The sequence below is a fragment of the Ursus americanus genome, chromosome 13, assembly GCF_024610735.1.
Source record: "Ursus americanus isolate L20-20 chromosome 13, mUrsAme1.1.p, whole genome shotgun sequence".
Taxonomy (NCBI): Eukaryota; Metazoa; Chordata; class Mammalia; order Carnivora; family Ursidae; genus Ursus; species Ursus americanus.
Window position 1 is genome coordinate 15,314,648 of NC_142139.1, and position 18,674 is coordinate 15,333,321.

The 18,674-nt window shown below is 42.2% G+C and overlaps 1 protein-coding gene and 1 long non-coding RNA gene across 2 annotated transcripts in view; both read right to left on the minus strand.

The window, feature by feature from the left end:
* ANXA5 (annexin A5) overlaps nt 1–5,766 on the minus strand; it is a 29,280-nt gene extending 23,514 nt beyond the window's left edge. Inside the window, exons 1-2 of the mRNA XM_045799058.2 lie at nt 5,609–5,766; nt 5,452–5,495 (exon numbers count right to left, since the gene is read on the minus strand). Coding sequence (XP_045655014.1) covers nt 5,452–5,460 — 9 coding nt within the window. The 5' untranslated portion in view covers nt 5,461–5,495; nt 5,609–5,766. The remainder of the gene's footprint in view (nt 1–5,451; nt 5,496–5,608) is intronic.
* Nucleotides 5,767–5,870: 104 nt separating this feature from the next.
* Nucleotides 5,871–16,542, minus strand: LOC148109058 (uncharacterized). Its single transcript, XR_015726469.1, has 3 exons — nt 16,142–16,542; nt 9,560–9,720; nt 5,871–6,164 (listed from the first exon to the last, which is right to left on the minus strand). It is a non-coding gene; the product is annotated as an uncharacterized LOC148109058 (long non-coding RNA).
* Between the last annotated feature and the right edge of the window lie 2,132 nt (nt 16,543–18,674).

Genomic DNA, 18,674 nt, shown 5'->3' on the forward strand with positions numbered 1-18,674 from the left:
ACAGAGATGACAGAGGATTTAAAGACCACATATACCCCACTGCTTCCTAGAAAACACCTCCGAAGTGTTTCAGAAGGAACTCAAATTCAACAAACCCACCACGACCTCTATCTTTTCCCTCCACCTCAAACCTGTATTCCTTTCTCAAAGAAAAATACAAATCAACCACTCAGGCAAGCAAGCCGTTCATTTTGACCCTGACCAGACCCTTCACCATCACAGACCACCCCACTCATGCATCCCATCTGCCTACTCCTCTGACAGTCCCCTCCTATCTAAAGTCCCAGCCACTGCCTCGTTTGTCTTAAATACTTCACTGGGGTCATAGCAGCAGATTCCTAAGTGGTCTTCCAATATCCAGCTTCTCTCTCCTTCCCTCCCACCCTCCTGCACCACCATGCGGTCTCTGCAGCCCTCAGAAATGCAACATCACACTGGCACCAGGGTGATCTTGGTTAATGCAAATCTAACCATAGCACATCCCAACTTAAAGTTCTTTGATAGCTCTCCTTACCTACAAAATGGTTCATATTCTTTAGCTCTTTCTGGCAACCCTTTCCAAGCAGGGCTCCACCTCCCCACCTGACCGCAGCTTCACTCCAGCAATACCATACTGCCTACAGCTCCAGGCCAGGCCAAACTCCTTTATACCTCTGAGCATTCACTCTTGCTGGTGTTGCCTCTACATATAATGCCTTTCCTCCTTGTCCCATCTGACCACTGCCAGGTAAGTGACCTCAATTTTCTCTTCTGTGAAATTGAAATAGTAATACTTATTTCCAAAACTGTATTGTGAGTACTAACTAATGCATAGAACAGACTTAGCAATGCGTCTGTTATACCAATAAATTTTTGTCCCATTTCCTTTTTCATTTCCCATGTCTAACAATACCTGGTGAATAGTGGGAACTCAAAAGCTTCATATATTCATGAATGCATGCAGGAATGGGAAGTAAAGAGAACAGTTAGGAACAGCTGTCCAAAGAAATGATACCAACCGAAATATGCATTCATTCCAGTAAATCAATTGCATACAGGTTTACATATTATATAAACTATTAAACTGAAAGGATGAGCCCCCCCCCAAAAAAAAAAAACTAAAAAAAAACACATTTAAAACAAAGGTCTTAGGAGCACTAATTTTTGTAAAGATCAACTAATGTGTTTGTGAAGTTTTAGAATAGTATACAGGTTATATGAATACAATTTATTTCAGAAATTGATTATGTTAAAATATTATATTTCTACCATTTTAAATTTCTAAGTCACTAAAAGAAGAAAACCACAGATTGCCCAATTCTCACTAGTTCGCCACCTGTGTCCAAAAGGACCAGATCTAAGTAAGGGAATTAAGATTTGCTGAATGCCAATGAATTGCTCAGTGGCTTGCCAAGCAGTCAAGCAGTTTTGGATCTAGTTCTTTCTCAGCATCCAAAATGTAAACAAGAGTCAGAGGTATCAGGAACTGAGAGACACTAACCCAAAGCAGAACAGTAATCCTGATCTAAGATCCCAAGAGAGATCTCTAAAGAGAGACTGGGCCTTAAAATGAGTGGCATGAAAAGGATTATCACTATCTGGTCAACTCCTCTAGAATGATCCTCATATCAAATCTATTTATTTACATTGATCCTGATTGTTCTGCACAGGCACTTTGTAAATTATCACAGTACAATGATTTCAAATCAACCAAAAAAATTTCTAATCAAACATTGCACAATTTATGTGTGGGAGAGAGAAATCTGATGTTCGTGAAGATTCCAGTGAAAAATTGTTGCCTGATTTTGCTTCATGACATTCCTGCTGCCTTAAAATATATTAACTCTATAAACAACATTATAAAGCTAAGTTCAGATTGCCCAAAATTATCTTTAAAAAAAATTTTTTTTTTAATTTATTTGAGAGAGAGGCAGAAACAGAGCATGAGGAGGGGGAGGGGCAGAGGGAGAGGGAGCAGCAGATTCCCCACTGAGCTGGGAGCCCAATGAGGGCTCTATCCCAGGATTCCGGAATCATGACCTGAGCCAAAGGCAGACGCTTAACCAACTGAGCCACCCAGGTGCCCCCCAAAATCTATTTTAAAGTTTTGTTATCATAAAGAAAATTATACAGACTCAAATTGAATTAAAATGTATTAAATGGATCATTCATCTTTGAAATACAGCCAACTCCTGATTTTTCCAAACCAAAGAACACAGAAGTACAGAATGTACTTTTAAGTACCTAAAGTAAATTAGAATATCTGTGAAATAATTTGGCTCTAGCTAAATAGTGAGATTTTAAAAATCTGCATGAGCAAGTTAAGCAATAAGAGAGAAATAGGTCAGGATCCAGTTTAAGAAATCCAACCCAAAATACAGTGAAGTCAGATTGAGAAAAATGACCCTAAAAATGGATTTTTTTAAAAAGTCACATTTATATAATCACAAGTTGACCTTTGAAAGAAAAAGATGAAAGGATTCAAAACATATTTTACTCTGTATAGATAATTCAGGCAATTAACAGCTCTTCGGCCATTTCTTAGTAAATATCCTGAACTAGCTTGTACTCAAATTTAGTACAGTAGAAAATGTTAGTGATCCAATAATCATAATAATTTATCATTCATTTAGCAAAGTTCATTCTAAAACAACATGGATATTGTGGTTCCAAATCAGATAAATACAAAATCATTCAAATGAATTATTTCAAAGATATAAAAAAAATATTGTCCAGGATCTGTTTACTTGCAGGTAAATTCTTATTCTTCCTGTGTGTCATGAAAAAGATACAGTTAACCAGTGTGTTATCTTTAAGAAAGACTGGGGAGCCTCATGTTAGACTACTTCTCTCCATAATAACAGTCAATTGGTAGACCCCCATGTGTTTCAATGCTAGTGGATAAGGATTAGGACCAGAAAGAGAAGGGCAGAGCCCAAGAGGTGGTTATTCCACAAATACATCCAGCTCTGAATGTATTTACTCACCATGATTATATAAATCACTTTTTATGTAGTTCCCAATATCTGTTATGGCTTTGTCACCCTATACTGACATCATTAGGGTAAAATTTTAAGAATTTGTATTGATAGGAATTCTATTAATTATGAGCTAAAAAACTTATAATTTATTTATATAACAAAAAAATATTAATATAAATATACACAAGAGTATAAAATCTCCCTAATATTTTTTATATAAAAACAAACTCCAATTATCTATCAAAGATCAGCCAACGCTTTCTCTTTATATTCCTGGCAAGACGGTCATGACCACGAGCTACATATATAATTGATTCCTGGATCTTTGCAGACTGTGACTGGCAGGGTAGTCCCAAGTCAAGTAAAAACACAAAACACTGGTATGGATGGTATAGTTTATAAACATAAAGGATTACTGCTGTGGGAGTCTACATTTTCATTCTTCAATAAATGAGACAATATTTAATGACACGTTTTAAATGGCTGAAATGTGCTCCTCTAAGTCTCAGGCATCTGATTTCACTACTCTACAGATGACCACAGAGTGGAGGTCTCTAGTTCCCATAACCACAGGTCAACAAAACACACTACCATAGAAACCATCTAAAACCTAACAATGAAACTACTTCAGCTTTCCTACCATTACACTGGGGTCCAAGGAAATTTTTTGACAGTAAAAGTGCAAGTCCTTAATGTGGGCATTCTGCATACCATCAAATGTGTTAGGTATAAAACAACAAAACTCCATCTTAATGTTAAACATTTTAACAAAATGGTTTACTTCCGTAATTTCCAAGGAGAACTAATAACAAAGCGCAAAATTCAACAATGTATCTTTCTTAACATTACTTGTAACTTTTATGATGACTAAAAACTGTAGTTTTAATAGAAAACAGTCCCAGAGTTATACTGTGATAGAGATCATATATCTAATTTTATAATGCAAACCACCATTTTCCCAGGTTTTGTATATATAACAGCCTTTGCACTTCCCATTATTTGAAATTATTAATGTCCACAGTTGGAAAAGCATGTTCGTTTGTTCTATCTGGAGTCTACAAAATTAAAAGGAATTGATTGAAAAACTTCAGACATCACTGGGTCAACTTACAAAAGAGACTCAAGAAACAGCCAAATGAGCAAGGATAAAGGGAATTATTCTTTGATGCTTGTTCAACCATCATTTACATCAGCACACCAGCATATCAAGATAAGAAAAACTACCCCTAGTGAAGGAAAGTTAATTCCACAGAAAAGTATCCTTCATGTGGGGAAGAACCTAACCAAAGTTTCCATTTCAAGTAATACGAGAATTAGTTTACTGTAATATTTCCTAAGTGCAAAAGAGGAAGTAAGAATGGAAGCACTGTAGAAATTTAATGAAGTTACCAGGTCATCATAATCCTCCCAAGTTCTCTTGGAAAGGACCCTGCAACCTTACTCAATTTTAGTAGGTCAGTTTTGTTCGTTTGTTTGTTTTGTTTCGCTTCCATAAATGAAGAGTATAAAGAGAGGACACTGAGCAGTTTAAACACTGCTTTTAAAAAAATTATCTGGACTCTGACAAGCCAGTTTGATTGCCCAGATCCGTAACATTAGTTTTGAGGTGTAGTTGTTAGCACTGGTATTTTATTCACAAAAGACTCTACAACACGGTCATTTTTTTAAAAGGCTGCTATATGAATGGTTTTTTCTTACCTGTATTTTTGACAAATGTTAAGACCAAAAAAGACCAACATTAGGTAATCAAGGTCTGAAACAATCCCAAGGCAAGTTCAATTTAGAACTCGTTCCACGAGTTACTTAAGAAAAACGGCTCTTCTGTTTAATCTTTTGCATGGGGTGGGGGGGAGAGCAGTACCTACAAGGAACAGTTCCTTTCAGTAAAATTGGGCTGAGCAACTGGAAAAAACTCACTAGAGCTCTACTGGAAAAAGCCAATGCCCACTCGTAGTATTAAAATAATACAGGAAAGGGCAGGAAAGGAGGGGAGGGGTGAAAGGAGAAGTAGAGAGGGGAAGGGAGGGGAAGGAAGGGAAAGGAAAAGAAGAGGAAAGAAGGAAGGAAAGAAGGCAGGCATGGAAAGAAAGCCATGGAATAAAACGCGTTCGCCTCCCATGACCGCTCACAGCTTTTCCTGCTCCGGCTCTAATTTTAGCGGTTCTTTGGATTTTGGGGCGGGCGCACTTTACACATTCACTCACAAAAAGGGAGTGCACACAAATCCGGCCACGTCACCGGCTGCTGCGCCCCGCCGGCTGCTTCGGAGCAGGTTCCGGCGGGCGCGGGAAGGGAAAAAGCCCGGGACACAGGAAAGGGGTTAGAGGGGGGGGCAACTAAAGGAGAAACAGGAAAGGTGTAACAGATTTCTCGAAGGCAGATTCCATTTACTCCTAAACTTCTTTGGCTTTCAGACCAATTCTAGAACTCCCTAGACACAGCTTACAAAGTTGGCAAATGCAAGCGCTGCGCTGGGGGCGCACGGCCCTACCTGTGCCATGGCGACTGCTCGGGTCAGGAAAAGGTGATGTCAAACTACAAGACAAGAGAGACACCGCGGGTTTAGCGAGCCGAAGACCGGTCCCCCCCCCCCCCCGCAGCTCCCCTGTCCGGACGCAGCCCCCACCCCCGGCCTGGCGAGCACTCACCCAAGGGTGACAGAGGGACCTAAGTGCCCCGAACCTCCGAGAGAGCGGCGGAGCGCGGGGCGGCGGCGCACGGGGCAGGGCAGGGATGCGAGCAGAACAGGCTCCAGGCAGCGGCTCTCAGCCCACTCCAAGCAACGGAAACACCACCCGCCCCGCCCCTCCCCTCCCTTCCCCTGCCCTGCCCTGCCCTGCCCTGCCCTCCCCTCCCCTCCCCTCCCCTCCCCTCCCCTCCCGCAGCCTGCCCCGCGAGCCGGCCCCGCCCTTCCCCGGCCTCAGTGCGCCTGCGTGGGGCGCCGCGCGTCCTAGTCCTAGTCCCCGCAGCCTGGGTGGGGCCGCGCTGCCGCTGCTTTGGAAGCGGGAGAAGTCGCCGCTCCCGAAGGGACCGTGGGACTGCCTTGTCCTCGCGCAGCGGGAAGGGCGTGGGGACTCTGTCAGAACTCTGGGTTTTGAGTCTCTGGGTCTTCTCTTTCCGTGGCCGCAGGAACGGTGGCCTCACAGAGCTGCTCCTGTGTAGCTTGGCGTAGCCGACTTTTTGCAAGGCGAGACAAGACAGTCACTGCAGCCAAGGACAGTGCGTCTTTGACCACGGTATAGAAAAAAGAGTGCAGCTTTGGGGGCCATTTCCCAAGTGTGTTTTTAAGTAAACGAACAAACAAAGTGCCAGTGGTTACTTCTTAGAGGGCCCTCTCTGAAATGTATATAGCCCTTTGGTAGCTTATGTAGGAAATTTCAAAACCTCTGCCTGGGTCAGTTCCTATTTTACAAACCAGCCTGGAACTTTACTGAAACTTAAATTTGAGGTATACTCTATATTAAGTATGAGTATGAAATATGTAAGCATATGAGACAGAGAGACAGTGAGAGACAGAGACTGACTCCAGGATATTGCACTAGGCTGATTCAGAGAAAGCAAAGACAGTGCCCTTCATAGGCCTCCTGGTGTGGGGGAGGAGAGGCACCAGGGCAGCGACAGCGACAAGGCAAGAGGAGAAGCTTGCAACACGAGGCAAGATCACATTCTCTCAGATGAGAAGAGCAGTTCTGTGGAGATTTCAGGATACGAGATTCGAATCTAGTCTGCTTTGGGGAATAAAGAAGTCGTCAAATTAAATGGAGAACTAATATGATTCTTGGTATGGAACATCTCGTTTGCTTTCACATGGGAGCCACGGGCGTAATCAGGCCCTGACAAAGTCACAGCAGAGCAGTTGTTTACTGGAAAGGAAGGCAAAATTGAAAAGTATGTGGAGCTTGCAACATACACATACCCTCCCCTTTTAGCTTGCCTTTCCTCTGCTCTGGGAGCTTCTTCTCAAGCAGCCCAACATCTCTGCGTGGCCACCAGCTTTCCACTTCACAGCTCCCCGAGCACTCTTGACAGGGCCATGCACCTGAAGGCAGCCCTTTCTCTGAATCTTTCTGTCCTCACTTATGCTCTGTGCTTTCTTTCTGCCCTTCACCAAGAGGAGCTCCTGTACTGGCCTAGAGCATTCTTTTTCCCATACACATCTACCTGCGCTCCATTTATTCATTGCCTCTCTCACTTCCTACTCTCAGAGTAAAGAAATGACATCAGACCTAACAATCTTACTGATTCTATAGGGAAATGCCCATCATGGGTTAATGACTCCTGTGTCCTGCAGCCAAGTACTGACAGAACTAATGAATGATCAGATCCAGTGTCTTGATATATCTCAGTTGGTGTTTTCTTTCGCTTCCAGTTAACATTGATTTATTCAACTCCTACTCTGGACCAGGCACAGTTCTAGGTGCTGGGGAAATGAAACAAAGTAGGTCATAGATTCTGGTAGAGGAGACAGGCAATAAACAAATATCCATTTTGTCCAGTATGATCCGTGCTATAAGAAAATAAAGCAGGGCCAGGGATTGGGGGTGTTGGGAACATTATTTTGCAAAGGTGGTCTGAAGTCATTTCTTGAGGAGAAACCTGAATTATTACCATTTAATTGTATTTGACAACTATTTACTGGGCACCCCAAAACTAAAACAGGAGACAAACTGTACATCATAAAAGAAATGCAATCAAAATGCAACTGGTTTCAGAGGAGGGATTGCTAATATTTTGTCAGGAGATTCTAAAAATTGATATGACATTTGAATTAGGCTTTGAGGGAGGATATTTTATTGGGCAATGAAGAAAAGAAAGGATGATCGCTCTTTGGGTGGACAGCAAAACCAAAAGAAGGAAAGTGATTTTTTGTGCATGGAGTGAAAAGTGCGTAAAGAGGAACTGCCACTTAGATGCTGCTTTGAATGGAATATTTAATTGATGGATTTTGAATGACCGATTTTTTTAAACTCCTGGGTATAATAAATAATGGGCACTCAGAAAGTTTCCTTTACTATCTCTTAAAAACAAATATCCATTATCCATTTCCAAAACTCCCTGATCAGTGTCCAAAAGTCATCCTCAGAATCTCTACCAGACCCTCCAGTTAACGCGTTCATCTTCCTAATTAAGCTTCTCTTTCATGCATCTAAAATTAAAATCCTTCTCACTCAGTGTGTTGTCTTTATAGTGTGTTAAATTTAACTATTGCATAATTTGGGGTTGATTGTTGTACTGTCCTTGGGTACAAATAATAGATTTCAGCTATTTTCCGATGAGATGATCAGATGGCATTCCTATCTAAAATTTTCTTTCCATTGAGGAAATATACCAAATGTCGAATAACTGATTTATAAACAAACTTTTGAAACTCGATTTTCCCACTTTCACTCTTCCCCTCCATTATTTGGATCATTCAGGAAACAGCCATTTTATTCTAACAAGTCACTAGGCTTCTTTGTGTTACAGTTTCTACATATGCCAACCCTAATATTTTAATCATGTATCCATTGACCTACTGTGTCCCTTAAACATAATGATCAATAAAGAGAGAGAGAAAAATGAGTAATAGGCTTTGTGTAAGTAAGTACAAGACAACTTTTCCCTAATTTTAGAAGAGTGGGAGTCTTGTGTTTTAAAAGATTATAAAATTTTCAACTAGTCTGATTTTAAAATTGATTTTGTTTAGGGAGGCCTGGGTGGATCAGTTGGTTAAGCGTTGGACTCTTGATTTCCGCTCAGGTCATGATCTCAGAGTTGTGAGATTGAGTCCTGCATCAGGCTCCACGCTCAGTGCAGAGTCCGCTTGAGATTTCTCTCTCTCCCTCTCCTCTGTCCCTCCCCCTGCTCACACATGCTCTCTCTCTCTCTAAATAAAATCTTTTTAAAAAATTAAATAAAATTGGTTTTTTTAAATAAATTTAGTTGCTGCAAATTGTAATTACTTAAAGAAGGAAGAGAGAAGACAGGAACATGAATTGCAATGAGCAGAGGAAATGAGAGAATGCCTAAGCAGGAAGGTAGAGGATAGATACCAGGGAAAGCAGGAATGCCCTCCTTCTCTGACTAGAGCTGAAAAGAGCACGTCCGCTAACGTCAGGGAGTACTGGGTTCAAATCCCCACTGTGCTGTGCACCAGGTGTGTGATCCTAGGTTTCCTTATCTAAAGTGATGGTTAGGATTAAATGAGCTAATTTGTGAAAATGCCTAACAATTGGTTAGATCGGTTTCATTCCTCCATGGTTCTTCCTCCTTCCAAAAATGTTATCATTCTCAGCTCCTATTCTAATGACTCACCCCCCACTCTCACAATGAAAACAAAATTAACCTCCTGTGGTCCCACTGCTCTACTGCAGCAGAGCCTGTCCTATCACCAGCCGTTTCACGCCTGGCAGCCCCCAAATTTTGGGAACCAACCTGATGATTCCCAGTACCATCTCCCTTCTGCCTCCTCTTCTCCCTCATCCAGAGTCTTCCATCTGTGTCCCCTATTGATATATAGCTAAACTAGACTCTGCTCCACATACAGGCCTCCACGGTCCCCAACGGATGGTGCCAAAGACACCAGAAGCACTACTTGGAATTTAATTCAAGCCACCTACCTGGCTTCAGCTCATTCATCCATGAGCATCTTAGGGTGAGAAGAGGAGGTGCAGATTTTGCCCTGTTTTCCCCATCACTTCGACATTCCAGCAGTGACACTGGGATGCAGCCAGCATTCTGGTGGCTCTCCATCCTTGCCCTTTAAAGTGATTGTAGTGTCCTTAGGGGAAAATAGGTCAATGGGCGTTCAGAACCTTGTCCTGAGCCAACAGTGCTAAATTATTAGCAGACTCTTTAATCTCCCCTTATTGAGATCCCTGTGCACACCAGAAATTAAAAGCAGAGACTCCCCAGGAGATGTTTAGCTTTAGATGTCCTTCCATTGTTTTTATTCCAAACAATATTTGTATTTATCCAGTAAAATGTAAATCAACTTTCATAGCAGGAGACTGGAATGTAGGTCTTAGATAAATAATTAGGTAAACAAGATTCTCATAGGAATCTTTCAGACAGAATGTTTTAAGCTTGATTGAAACCTTCAGAGCTATGAACAATAACAAACAGTAAAAATACTCAGCCTACTTATAAATGCACACGCATCCTGACTCTCTTTTTCTCTTTTATTGCTGAATCCAGGCACCTAGAATGGTGCCCAGCACTTAGTAGCTGCACATTGAATATTTTGAAAGAATGAGTGAACAGATGAATGAATCCATTGTGGTGTGCTGTGGGGGTTTTTATGTTTAACAATGGTTGCTATTAACTGCAAATCATTGATATTCAGAATGATGAAGAAGATTGAAAAAAGTTAAAAGGAAACCTTGGAAGAGAATTTTTCCAGAGAAATAGATACTATTCTCAAACAAGGATTCTGAATTCTGGAGAGGACTTGTTCCTGGGTGGATAAAGTTTTGTTTTATGACTTTACTAGTGTGTGACCTTGGACAATGATTGGATTTTTCCTAATATGGGGTGGTGGTTGGGATTAGATGAGCTCATTTATTTAATGCCTAAAAATAACAGGAAGACTGGTTTTAATTTCTCATCCCTCATTCTCCTTCCAAAAAACTCTCACCACTAAACCCCACCCTCATCTTCCATGCTGATGATTCAGTCCCCACCCAACCCACTCAAAAACCAAAATTAAGTCCCATGAATCCTTTGCCCCACTGCTGCAGGACTTTCCAATTTCTCAGCACTCACCCCCCAGCCCCAGCCCACTCCCCCTCCTGGGGTCAGTTTATGGTCCTCTCAGCATTGGTTTCTTTATCTGGGGTTCTTCTTCACTCATTCAACAAATTTATTGTGTCATACCATGGCATACATATTAACTAAGTATACAGTGACTTAAAAAAAAAAAGATACACAGGCTCTGTCCAGTTAGAGCACTCTGTCTAACAGGCTAAGTGAGGGGGCACAGTCTGCTGACATTCGGGTAGAGGGAAGAGGGTAGGATGTAGGCTTATACAAGGAAAGCCTTTGCAGGATGAATATGTGCCTGTCCTGGCAGTCAGCCTAACAGGAATCAAAGCATGTGATGGATGGAACAACAATATTCCTTTTTTTCCCCCTCTTTATGCAATCTTATTACTTGGATAAGATGAGAATGAACATTCGGGAAGAACAACTGAGGAGGGATTTTGCCTGAGAAAGGGGAGGGAGAGGACTCACCCTCTGAGGGATGCTGTGATAGTCACCCTCACACCCCAGACACTGCCATTGTCCTCTAAAATCTTCCAATCTAATCCCCACTCCCTGACATCTTCCTTCTGTCCTCCACATTCTCACACCATTCCAGCTGCGTCTCCTATTACTCTTGGACATCATGCAAATCTCTAGTTCCTCTCTTTTCACCCAGCCTACCAACCTTTCTCCTGCTTCCACTGTCTCCTCTGTCCAGCTCCCAGCCGACAGTCACAGCCAGTCAATAGTCATAACAGCCACCATCTTGTCATTATCCCCACCCTTCTCTGTCCAGTCTACTGTCTTCACATACCCCACTGACCTGACCCACATGTGGGCTGCTGAGTGTCATTGGACACAAACAATCATACCACAGATTGGCCCTGCAACAGATTTGGGGTTATCAGTCTCAGTGGGACCCTCAGCATTTCTTAGCAACCCTTTAATATGTCCTTGCTCTGCTCGTTCTCCACCTGGCGTGATATTGATTTTAGTCTTTCACTGTTCTCCTTAAGAACCTAGCCTTCACATTTCTCCCAGCAGATGGCCTTAATTCCTGCTCAACAGGCCTACTTGCCCTGAATTCTCACCCTTCTCCTACAAATGTATCGTGTTCACACCTTTCTTACTTCCCTTCTTGCTCAGAGGATGAGAGTATCCTCTTCCTCCCTGAGGTTCATTCTCCAGGATTATGATCTTACTCTTACCTATATTTAAATCTTTTCCCTCCACTAGCTTCTTCCTCTCAGCCCAAATTAACAAAGCTGTTTAAATCAGGACTTTCTTAGTTTCAAGAGACAGAAACCCAACTCAAACCAGCTTAGGAAGAGGGATTTTTTTTAAGGTGTCTGGGAAGATCTTTAACTATAAAAAATAAGAACCCATTCTAACTATCATAAGCAAAGAATTATTAAAGGATTTTAGGCACCTTGGGACAATGTCTGGCAAGACTAGGAAATCATCCTTGGTGGGCACGCAGGCTGGACAGTGCCCAAATCACACTGTTGACTTCTCCAATGAAGAAGTTACCCCTGGCAAAGTAATGCTGTGCATAAAACGAACCTGCTAGAACCTTGGCCCTATTGCCTCTGCAAGCTTTGATCTCTCCACACTACCCTGCCAAGATCTCAGAAGGTAGATTCCGTGGAACATTTGTGTCCTTACCTTGCTGAAGTGGTCATACCACAGTCACACCGTGCACACTACTGGAATGGTGGGCACCGTCCACACCTTTTCACAAGGTCTCTGCTCTACAGGATGAAGAGCCTGGAACTACATTCCCCAGAATCCCTTGCTAGAATCTGTCCGTGAGAAGAATTTGCCAAGATTTGGAAAACAGCAGAGGTGAGAGTTGCACTTAGAGGCATGGGCCGGACATGAAATTTCTAGCAAGTTTCTGAAAAGGTCTGGTGAACTGGTGGCTCCCAGGACAGGGCTGCAGAACAAGACAGTGGACTTTCTGAGGACTGTGGCAGCTTTCTGGCAAGCTCTTGAGAACCCCTACTGTCTTTGGCACTTCCAGACTGAGGTATTCAGTGGTGGCTTCCCTGATCTGCATTGCTGTCTTTCTAGCAGTTGGTGAAGCCACTAATACCCTATATTAAGCTTTTCATAACTGTATTAAACAGAGTGGCCTTTCTTTTCTTAACTGAACCCAGGATTCAACTGAGTTAGAGCCTTGGCAAAAAGAAGCATGTTGCTGCATCAATTTGATAGTTATAGTAAAATAACATAAAGAAGATGCAAAACATACCAGGAGACATCAATTTGGGAGATGTCGGGGGAGGGGTGGCTTCTCAAATGTCCCCAGGCCTCATGGGAGACATGCCTGGGTTCGTAGTGATAGCATTTTGTCTATTTAGGGTGAGGTCCTGCCAGATTGATCCAACCATATCACTGTGACACCACAGCACGTTATCTTTCCCTTTGACAAACCACACGGATCTAACCACTAAGCTCTGGGTGATTTCTTTTCTCTGCCACTATCATGAGCCTGCTACCTAGTCCACAGTTTTCCCATGAGATGCACAGTTGCTCGGCAACTATACACAGTGTTTAGGAGCCAAGGGAGGCTGAGTAGGGCAGGCCCAACCCAGCCCTGACAAGGTTACCTTCTCCTGAATCAGTCTCCCGTGGTCGGTACTGACAGATAGAACCTAATCGCATGCCCTCTCTAACCTCAAGGCGCTTGGGAAGTAAGCTGTAGCTTTAACTTTATGGAAGCAGGAAACTTCACTCCCACATGAAGTTCATTGGAGGGAAAAAAAAAAAAAAACAGAAATGCCAATAAAGGGGAAGTATGACAGATGACATGTGCACAGCTCTCTCTCTCTCTCATTTTTCTCACTCATACACCAGCTTTCTCCCTGTGGCAAGAACATGACTACCATTACCTCAGGATCACATTCTTCCAGCTCTACAAAAGCCTTCTTTCCCAAGTTCAACTTGGAAAAATCTGATTGGGCCAGCAAGGTCACACCCCTAGTCACACTCACCATTATAATCACATGATCGGGTGGAGAATATCCTAGAAGAGATCATTTTTGTAAATCAGGGTTTTGGAACCATGGCACCATTTTTTTTTAAGTTTGTCTATTTATTTTTTTAGTAATCTCTACAACTAAGGTGGGGCTTGAACTCACAATCCTGAGATCTAGAGTCACATGCTCCTCTGACGAAGCCAGCCAGGCGCCCCTCCACCATGGCACTACTGACATTTTGGGCTGGATAATTATTTGCTGTGGGGGGAAGAGAGAGCTGTCCTGTGCATTGTAGGACGTTTGGCAGCCTCTCCAACCTCTACCCCTATTTGTCAGGAGCACCTCCCACACACACACTGTGACAAACAAAAATATCTCCCAACATTGGCTAATGGCCCCTGCAGGGCACAATTGTCCCCAGTTGAGAACCACTGATCTATATAAGGGATTTCTTGCTGAGCCACAGCTCCGTGTTCCATTTGTTCCAGTGTCACCCAGGCTGCAGCAGCCTGTCCATCGCCAACTACACTTCTGAATCGCCAAGTGAACTCTAGACACATTTATCTACCTGTCTGCTACTCATATCTCTACCAGGACATCCTAAAGCTAACTCAAAACCAACATGCCCAAAACTAACTCATCATTTTTCCTCTAAGATTAACTCTTCCTTTCACATTCCCTGCCCTGGTCAAAGACATCAGTGTCAATCACTCACGCAGACTCCTAGCAGCACTTCTGGATCCTTCACTTTCCCTCACCACCCCCACCCACCACCACATGTGAGGGGGCAGATGCTAATAACAGCTCTCCTTGTCTTATATTGGCTCCCTCTCCCCACTTGCTATTACAATAGTCTTCTACTAGCCTCTTACTTTCTCCTCTAATTTACCGTCTAAATGCAAATTCGATTGTGTTACTCCATGCTGAAAATTAATAGATTTTTAGCAGATCCAAATTGCTTGTGGAAAATAGTCAGAATTCTTTAGCAATGTGCATATTGACCTTCCTGAACTTTTCCTCCAGCTTTACTCCCACCTTCTGCTTTCTTGCTAACAAACTACTTAAAAGTTCCTGATTTTGCATTTGTTATCTGCCTGCCTGCCTCTACCTTCCCCTACATTCTCTTAGTTCAGAGGGTGAACTCCTATTCCTCCTTCAAGACCCACTGTAAGCATCTTTTCTCTTATTTTTCTTTCTTAATGTTCCTTTTAAGCATATGTCCTGGTATCTGGACAGCAACTTCGTGAGAGACCCTGGGCCACCTCTACCCAGTTAACTAGCTCCTAAATTTCTGACCCACAGAAATGATAAGATCAAAAAATTATTTGCTGTTTTAAGCCACTAAGTTTTGGGGTAATTTGTTACACAGCAACAGATGACTAATTCAAATAGTTTAGTTACAGAGGTCAACATGAATGAAATTCTAGACCCAAGTTCCAAGTTTAAGGGGCTCGGTATTTCTACCTCAAGCTTCACCCTGCTTTTGAATGATACCTATGAATTGTTTTATTTCTCCACATTCATTTTGAAACACAGGAAAAATAATTGTGTTAAAAAATGTGTTTGAGTGGGGGCACATGGGTGGCTCAGTCAGTTAAGCGTGGGACTCTTGATTTCAGCTCAGGTCAGGATTTCAAGGTTGTGAGATCCAGCCCCTGGGCGTGGAGCCTGCTTAGGATTCTCTCTCTTCCTCTCCCTCTGCCCCTCCTACCTCTAAAAAAGCGTGTTTGAGTGAATTCGCTGCTCAATAATCATACAGTAACATGCAAAGGAAGAGTTCAAAATTCTATTATTATTTAATGTGGCTTTAAAGGTTCAGAATGGGAACTGAGGGATCATCAAGACACATTTTCCTCTACATTCAAATTTCTATCTTTCAAAGAATCAACGACTACAGAATATCTAACAGAGAATTTAATTCCAATTTTCTAGATAATCAGTTAGGAATGTAATTTTGATTTCATAAAGAAAACTCTCCACTATAAAGAAAAGTCCTAAACTTTTAAAAACATTTTACTTATTTTTAAATTCACTTGTGTAGGAACAACTAAAATGGTCATCAAAATAAGAATAGATAAATGAATTGAATATTCATGGAATGGAATGGTAGTCAGCAATAGAAAAAAACACAACTTCATGGAATAATCTCAAAAACACGTTGAACAAAAGATACGGCACAAGACGATACATTCTATCCGATTTCACTTACATGAAGTTCAGGAACATGAAAACTAAGCTATGGTGAAATCAAGAGCAGTTTCTGTAGGGGTAAAGTTGACTAAAAGAAGGAACCGGAAAACTTCCTGGGAGTGATGGAAATGTTCTTTATCTTGATTTGGGTGACAACTACATGGGTGTATATAGCTATCAAAACTCATGATTTAGTATTTACTTATGTTCATTTTACTGTATGTAAATTTTACCTCATTCTAAAAAAGACAGCATTAAAAAATAGTGCGTAATACCAAATCTACTTACGTGTCCCCATTAGAAGGATAACCTCTCTTTTAGAAGGTGTAAAGAGGGGATTCAGAACACCACGTTGAAAGAGCCTTCACATCACACAAGCGAAACTAAGTAAATATTTCCAAATATTTCCAAAAACGACCTTTGAGGAAAATAAACCTCAGCCGCCAGAGCCATGATAAATAAATACCCACTGATTCTTAGCACAAGCTGGATTTGGGTAGAAAAGCATTCACTTCGCCTCACTTCTGAGACTGCCCTGTTCAGCACAGACAGCAGACACAGGAAGGGGACCCTCCACACCGCAGAAAGGCCCCTGGGGCAGAGCCCAGCAAACAAGTGGCCGGCAGGGGGCAGGAGTCGGGTGCTCCGTGGGTGACTCAGCGTCCAGGAATCCCACACGTGCAGAGGAGGAGGGGTTCTGGCACAGAAAGGAGACAGAAAGGGAAAAAACATATTGAAGAAGCCTTCACAGTTGTGGACTGGGGCTGCAGAGGGGCCCCTGGGAGCTGCTGCTGGAACCGAAAGGGAGCATTTGCCACACTTGGCCGGGACCTGAGAAGACCAGGGGCCTGCACGCCACAAAAGGGGAAAGCGTTCAGGAACAGATGCGCGCTGTTCCCATCTGCGAAGGGAAAGGCAGAGAAGGCAAAAACCCTGGGCTCAGTGAGGCAGAAGCCATCATTGCGGGGTTGGGGGGGTGAGGGGGTTGGGACAATTTTGTATAGAATGCAAGCCTCTACCGATTAAATACAGACACCAGATTCCTCACCTGGTCTCCCAGGATCCGCTTTTCGCCGCTCAACACCACTCACCCTTACCTCGGGATGAGATTCAGACTCAGGGAACACGGTTTGTAGGGTCTTTGTTATTTTTCCCCAACACACGTATCACAAATGCCTCTTACTTTCTTAGGGAAATACAGCTCTACCTGCAGCCCCCCACCTGTAGCTCCTTAGTGTTTCAGTAACGTGGTAGCTCCCATGTCCTTGCTCTGGGAAGTCTTTCCTAACCAACGCCCCTAGTCTGGGTTAGGTGCTTTGCGGGGGGGGGGGGGGGGGGGGGTCGCGGGCGGTGCTAGCACCAAGCACCTTCTTCCGCTGTGGTAAAGCCTGGCCTCTATGTATTGTGGCTGCCTGCTGATTTTGCAAACTGCAGAAAAGTTTAAAACGATGCTTTGCTACCAACTAAAACTTTGTTACAGGGGCACCTGGGTGTAAGTATCTGCCTTCGGCTTGGGTCATGATCCTGGGGTCCTGGGATTGAGCCCCGCTTTCTTCTCTCTATTCAGCAGGAAGCCTGCATCTCCCTTTGCCACTGCCTGCCGCTCCCCCTGCTTGTGCTCTCTCTCTCTGCCAATAAATAAGTAAATCCTTAAAAAAATAAAATAAAACCTTGTTACAATTAATACCTTGTTAATTATACATATTTTAAAATAAATAAAATGTTACAGACACAGAATAGTACTACCATTGTTATTCCCTTTCTTTAAAGATTTTATTTATTTGTTTGTTTGTTTATTTGAGAGAAAGAGAGCATGGGCGGAGGGGCTAAGGGAGAAGAAACTCCCTGCTGAGCAGGGAGTCCATTGTGGGGCTCCATCCGAGGACCCTGGCATCATGACCCCAGCTGAGAGCAGAGGCTTAACTGACAGAGCCACCCAGGTGCCCCAGTTACTTATGTTTTTAATTAAAATCAATATATAGCATTTTTAGTATTTCTTGGTATGTTTCAAATTTACTGTAATTAATATGTACTACACACACTCTAACAATTCTTTCACTGTACCTTGTTTTGATACATATTCATGAAGAAATTAAGACATCAAAGAGCAAATCAGAAAAGAAAAACTAATCCATTTGACCACATTAAAATTAAAAACTCTGAATGATAAAATATTACATAAATGAAGTTAAAATGTAAGCAGCTGACTATAATTACCTCTCTTAAAAATAATTATTGTTTCAAAGATATTTGTGTTCATAATTCTAAAAGCCAAGTTTTTTAATATGTTTAAAATTTAAAAGTCTCTTCCCTTACTTGCTCCTACTATTAAGTCCCATTCTTCAGAAGTAGATTTTTTCAACTCTTTTAGCTTTTTTTTTTTTTTCTGGAATTAGCCTCCATGTTTTTAAACATGTACTTTGTTTAGGATAGGACCTATTGACTCCGTACCACTGAAGACAGTGATTTATGAGCTTTCTTCACACACACTGTCCATCTCAATAGATAGAACTTCTAGGTGGACCAATAGTCTGTGCTTATGTTAGCATGATTATAGAAACAGAATTCACAGGAGAGCCATGTTAATGTCCCTGTTTCACTTTCTTTCATCTATAACTTGTTTTCCCTATTGTCTCCACTACCCTCATTGGTTTCATTGCCTATGTGCCTTTATTGATCTCTAAACTCCCCTCTAAAAGATGAATTCCTTTAATATTTAATACATTCAAATTCACCAGGAAATACACACACACGTATGTAAGTATGTATGTAGGTGTTTCCCCTTGAATGTATTTTCCAGACCACCCTTCTGAAGCATACT